Raw genomic sequence first — 6,363 nt, forward strand, 5'->3', positions numbered from 1 at the left:
TCAGGTTAGAAAATCAGCATTTTACTGTTGCGTAGCATTTAAAGACAAGGAAAAGAAAGGAAGAAGGGGACTGATAGATGGGAGGAAAGACTGACGAAGACATAAACTGACCACACCCCCACGCCTGCAGACATTAAAGTGAGATATCTTCAGGAATTGTGCTTGTGGAAAGACGGAAGGAGTGACCGATGAATGTATAGGAGAGCCCCCGGGGTCATTCTGCTGTCAGGTCATACATTAAAGGAAAAGCAAGGAGACACAGGAGTTAGGGAGGAAGTCATAGTCGGTTAATGGAGGGAGAGGAGAGAGATAGTCCAGAAAACCTTTCAGGTGTATTTACCCAAATCCACTTCACTGCCACTGACCTCATTACCATAAACTTTACCGTGGACGTTTGCAGAGCCCCTTTCAAAACGTTGTATCTAGCCGGGTTCATCTATCTGTCTATATAACGGCCGCTGGGCTTTCATACGAACGTCTTTTTATCACAGATACGGCAGCAGAGAAAACTTGCACGGTATTTGGCATCTGGCCTACGAGGAGAAAGAGCAGTGCTCCAGTTTCATGCGATTACTGTGTTTCACGTAGCTCGTATAATTTTATCTCCAGAGTTAAATCCACCCAGTTTTAAAGTCAAGTCTGTGATCAAGACGTGATTTATGGACTGTTTGGGAAACTGAGCAGAGGACGAGTGTGTGTTCTGCATTTTGATGTATTTTTTTTTCTTTCTCTGCTAAGCCCCGGCCTCCCTGGGAGCTTCTATTTAAAGGAGAAAAGAAGTTAGAGAAATGGTAAAACAGCGGCGAGAGGTTCTCTTGTCAGGATGTCCTAAAGCAACTTCTTTTAAGTGTGCTTTAGGGGCTCACTGGCACACGTGGCTATATAGACGGATGGAATACTTTTATCGATTAATCAGTCGATCGCTGTGTCTATAAAATGTTTCCTAGAGCGAAGGTGATGTTTTCAGATGTCTTGTTTAGTCCAAACTCTAAAAACTCCAGTTTATAATGATACAAGACAGGAAATATTCACATTTTAGTGGTTAGAACCTGCAAATTTCAGGCATTTCTACAAAGGTTAACTGCAGTATGTTGGTTTAAATGCATCTGATAGATGAGTAAGCACAGCCGCGATATAAAGCTTTCTACTTTGATACAAACTAAGACTGAAGCTGCTGTGTTTAGTGAGTTATTTTTTAAAAAAATGGGGGTTTAACTTCATCCAGACATCCACCATAACTTTTCTTTTTCACTTTGTGTGCCGTCGTCTCGCCCTACAAAACCTCTTCCAGCTCCACCAGGGCAAACATTTCACACACATTGGCACTGTTATCTAGAATTACACTCAGACAGACCAGAACATAAGATACTCCCAGTGAGAATTAACTTAATCAGTGTTTCATTCATTTTTCCACTTCATTTCCTCGTCGTCTAGCATGTTTACACACACACACACACACACACACACACACACACACACACACACACACACACACACACACACTCATACCTCAGTTGTTTAGATGGGGATCTGACATGTTCAAATACACAGCTCTTGGGAGTGGGATTGTATATATTTATACAATATCTGTATATGTAATATGAATGTAAGTGTACAGAAACCAACTCTGGCTTTTAGTAGCTTGCACACATATCTCAGACTAACTCGTGGATTCTCTCGGTCTCTCTCTGGTCATAGACTAAAGCAGCCGTTGGGAAACTGATAAAGGAGGGAAGAGATAGTTTGGGCTGTTGTTCAGCTGCACAACACAAAAAATAAAGCAACTTTAGCAACTTCAATCACAGTAATCACACAGATCATACCCACTAGTTCACAGTTTTTACTCAGATTAAATCAAGAGGCTGGGATGGTTTCTAGATCAAAAGCCCTAATTTTATTTTTTCTCCACTACGTTACTGTATTTTTATTTCCCACTGAGCCGCGTCAAAGACACATTTTATTCACCTACAATAAAGTTCCCTTCTTTGCCTTTCTTCTGCTTCTGGGCATCGAGGTTTAACACTGGAGCCTACACTCCCCATAATGCAACTCTGTACCATCTTTCATTCCATATCATTTCTCTTCCTGCCTTCTAAAAGTGCATTTCTACAGTGCAACATCAAATAAATGCTTAGAAAATCAAGTTGTAGCATCCAAGCCCCAGGTAACCCCTGACAACATCATTATGATATTATTATTTATTATATATATTATATAAAATACAGTGTAGAGCTCCCTGTAACCTGCAAACTAATCTTAATGTGTTCAATCAGTGGCGGGCCCTTTAATATTTCTCCGACTGACAGAAATTATGTGGACTCGCTGGTTCGACTGTAATTCAAACCAAAAAAGAAAAAAAGAACTAAAAGCCGCTGTCAACAAAAGCCTCACGAGCGTCCTTGAGCTCGACTCGACATGTTTACTTCTCGGGCATTTAGCCGCCGCTCCCCACCAGAACATCTTATTATGAATGAGCCATTTAAGATTCACTCGCTGCCTCGTCCGCGGACACGTTTGACATCGCACACGGCTGTTGACAGGCACAATGGCTCCGGCAGGACTCGCACATATTTGCTTCAGATGGGCTGCTTGTTTGGCCAATAATAGAAGGGATGGGGTTTATACCAGAGTGGATCCACGTGTGACATGAAGAATGGAACATTTTTTGTGTGGAAGCGCATGCTCCTTAGGGGACAAGAGGGGGGCACATGAAAGGGGGGGCAGCGGAGGGAAGGTTTTGGGCTCCAGGCGAGAAGGAGGGAGAAGAAAGTCGTCTGCTCTGCTTGATCAGGCAGGATCTGTGTTTGTAGAGCCTGCAAATCACTCATTGTCTGGGGAGTGAAGATAAGTTTGAAAGACCTTGAGGCGGCGTAAAGTGCAGCGTATCATCTCTTAGATGGAAACTGTTCATTTCTGACTGGCAGAGAGGGTATTTTCCCAGGCTATCTTTAGTTCAAGGCTGCTTCATTGGCAGGAGTCGTATCTCACCGAGCTTCTGCCTGCTTTAAATGTAGCTCCACTTTATTTTGCAAAACAGGCTCCCTTGTAAGAGCTTTACTCAGAAAGAGGACACATGATTATTATGACAGAGACCACAAAAACATCCCCCTTTAGCCTTGAAAATGTCTGAAGAGTGTGGTTATTTTTTCGTGGTTTCATGTTTTCACTCTGTATATTTGTTATCCCGTTCACACCCGTCAAAGTCACATTCGCTGGCTCAAATGTATGAATGAATCAGTCCCGTCAGATAATGTGTTTTGTCGTGTGATATTTACTCGGCAACAGACGATTCCGAGGGGACTTCTGGGCGGCGCCGTCCATTTTTGTAGAAATATTTAACAGCTGCTTGTTTTTTTTATTATTTTGTTTTTCAGTAAAGGATAAAGCTGGTGATATTCAATATTTTTATTACTGTCAACATATCCTGTGAGAAGACCAAAACCAACAATGTGCTAGTTCATCTCTCAACACTTCCTCACATCCTGACTCTCTCTGTGGCTCTCAGCCCAACGCCCATTGGTTCCTACTGAAGAAATCTTAAAAAAGTGGTTCATGGATATATATTTTTCTGTCTTTTCGTAGAAAGAGGATTCACTTCTCTTTTTAGAGGGATAGTCAGTAGCTAGTGAGTATTTACAGCAGCAGGATGGTGTTTGTTGACTCAAAATAAATCACAGTGGCTGTGTTTATGATAATAAAGTAACATCTAATCCTTTTAAAGGTCCAGTGCGTAACATTTATTTATTGGCAGAAACTGAAATATAATATTCATAATAATTAGTGTGTAGTAATCAACTTTAAATAAGAACTTTTGGGGTGTTTACCTTTTAAGAATGAGATGTACTCAGCTAGGATGCAGCAAGGATGTACAGGGTTCACATACATCCTGGAAAATCTGGAAATTTAGACCAAATATATTCTGGAAATAATCAATGTAGTCCTGAAATGTCAGTAGGAGGCAGGATGACCAGATTGTGAAGCAGAGCAACATTTTTTGCTTTCATTTAAGAAAAAGGAAGTCAATACGAGGTCTACCGGTAAATTATACGACTGTTTGTGAGCAGGTGCTGTCCTGAATTGTCAAGAAAAACTTCTGGAAAAGGATTTCTTACAAAGAGTGGGAACACTTGAGTAAGTTTTTCTGAACAGCATCCACAAGTAACTACTAAGCTAATGGTCGTAGCAGACTAAGTAAAGCTGCAGTAGTAAAAACTGAACTGAGCATTTTATTGCTTATAAATTCAACATTTTGTAAACAATGTTTTAATTTCATCCCTCTAAAGTCACAGTCTCATTTTCATGCCGCCCGTTCCTTCAGTTCACATCGTTTGTGTCCAAATATGAAACATTTCTTTTGATGTCTTTCTCTGAATATCTTTGAATTTGTCATCTGCCTACAAACTGATTTCCCTCTGGCTCCGACCCCGTTGAACCACAAGCTGCCTGCTTTTGTCTTTTGTTTTGAAGGGGAATGAAATGTTCTGGGGAGTGTTGCGCAATTAATCACTGCACATCAGATACCAGTTGTCAGCTCCTGTTTCTCTCTCTATACACACACACACACACACACACGAACCCTGGAGGAGCTGGATTTGACTTTTATTGAATAATGTCACTTGTTTTTTTGTTTTTTTTTGGTGTAACCTAACTGTCCAGACTAACAAACATATTTAGAAGTGTCTGTTGTAATCGGCTTTGCTGTGGTCCTTGGCCTCCTTCGCTCTGTTTACTCTGTATGTTTTTTTTCGTGTTCCTCTGATCTCCTGCTGCGAGCCAGATTCCCTCTGGGTCTGTAATAAAACTGAACGTAGCGGCAATCTCAAGACAGGAGGCCAAACCCTCCACCCTCTGCTTTCTGTCACTTCTCTTCACTTTCCATGACGAAGCAGACAAAGTATGATATGAAGTAATCTCCTTTTTGTTCCCTTTTCTCTCTCTTTCTCTCTCTGTGTGTCATCAGGAGGCTGCTGGGAATAATCACTAAGAAGGACATACTGAAACACATGGCGCAGATAGCCAACAGAGACCCCGACTCCATCCTCTTCAACTGAACTCCTCCATCCTTCCTCTTCGTCATCCTTCCATCGCTCCTCTGTAGACCAGGGGAGGAGAAGACACCAGCTCGCACTCTCCAAAAATGCACCTTTTAACCCTTTTCAACTTTTTAAAACGGCTGTTCAGGGAAAGCCAAGTAAGTTGAGCTCCATTTGCACAGGCGACAGAGAACAATGGAAGTTTTGTTTTTTTGGGGGTTTTTTTTGTAGGATGGAGGCGTTTTTGGCCAATGAGAGAAAAAAAATAGCTCTCAGAAACAATGACTCATCCTTAACTGACACTGCAATTTCATATTTAACCCAGAAGGACGTAGGACAGATACACATGAGAAATAAGTCAGTGGAATATTTCACATCTGCTCCTTTTGGCTTTTTTTCATTCTCCTTTTATTTTGAAAGAAAAAAAAAAGTGAGAAAATATCACCCTCCATTGGCCGTCTCGCTTCTCTGCTACACCTAAAGAGAAAAATAAACACTTTAAGAAAGGAGGTTGGGAACAGATAATCCTCTGTTACGGATACTGACAAGAGGCGAGGAAGAGAAATAATGACATCAGGGGAAGATAAAGAGGGTTTGGGGAGCTCCGTGCCTGCCCTCCGGCCGTCACAGCGAGCCCGGGCAGAGCACTCTGAGCCCTGGCTGATGGATGCTCCACCCTCCTCTTCCCTCCCTCCTCCTGCGAGGTTTCCTGTAGCCTCGGGTGCGACGTATACAGGAGTGTGAGAAGAGGATCTAATACACACACTTACACTCCATAAAGACTTCATGACAGCCTGGGAACTCTCCTGAAATGTCTTTTTGTCTTATAGACTCTATATCAAGAGAGATTTGTAACACGGCGTGAGACTCCAGCCTGGGAACTATGCAGCGCCGACCCGCTCCGATTGGCATCATGAACAGTTACAAAGTTAAAATCATACACGCATAATGACAATGCTGCAAAAACAACCATGTCAGGCCTTATGGAAGGGTTTCTGGGCTGCCGTGGAAGGGCTAAAAATACAAGAAGAGAGAGAATCATGACACATGAATTAATTTATGTAAATGTTAAATTGTTTGTCCCACTAAATTATTTCACTGACGTAAAAATGTTTTGTGTCTGTTGTTTTGTTTTTTTTTGTTTGTTTCGGATCCTCATCCTGTGGATTTAACGTAAAAAATACATGATTTTATGAAGCTCTCATTCTAACAAATCTCTTGTTTTTCTTTTATTAATTAGATAAATAGAAAATAAGCAATCTGACTAGAAAAAATGAGAATTCTCTGAATGTCTAAATATTCTTAATGGTATTTATACATTTGCTAACAA

At 41.3% G+C, this 6,363-nt stretch overlaps 1 protein-coding gene across 4 annotated transcripts in view; it reads left to right on the plus strand.

Moving 5' to 3' along the window:
* The window catches only part of clcn5b (chloride channel, voltage-sensitive 5b), a 29,907-nt gene extending 23,764 nt beyond the window's left edge, over positions 1-6,143 (plus strand). For all 4 annotated transcript variants that reach the window (XM_051400451.1, XM_051400450.1, XM_051400453.1 and 1 more), the window contains one exon: positions 4,961-6,143. In XM_051400451.1, coding sequence (XP_051256411.1) covers positions 4,961-5,051 — 91 coding nt within the window. In that variant the 3' untranslated portion in view covers positions 5,052-6,143. The remainder of the gene's footprint in view (positions 1-4,960) is intronic.
* Positions 6,144-6,363: the final 220 nt, after the last annotated feature.

Source organism: Dicentrarchus labrax, unplaced genomic scaffold, assembly GCF_905237075.1.
Source record: "Dicentrarchus labrax unplaced genomic scaffold, dlabrax2021, whole genome shotgun sequence".
NCBI lineage: Eukaryota > Metazoa > Chordata > Actinopteri > Moronidae > Dicentrarchus > Dicentrarchus labrax.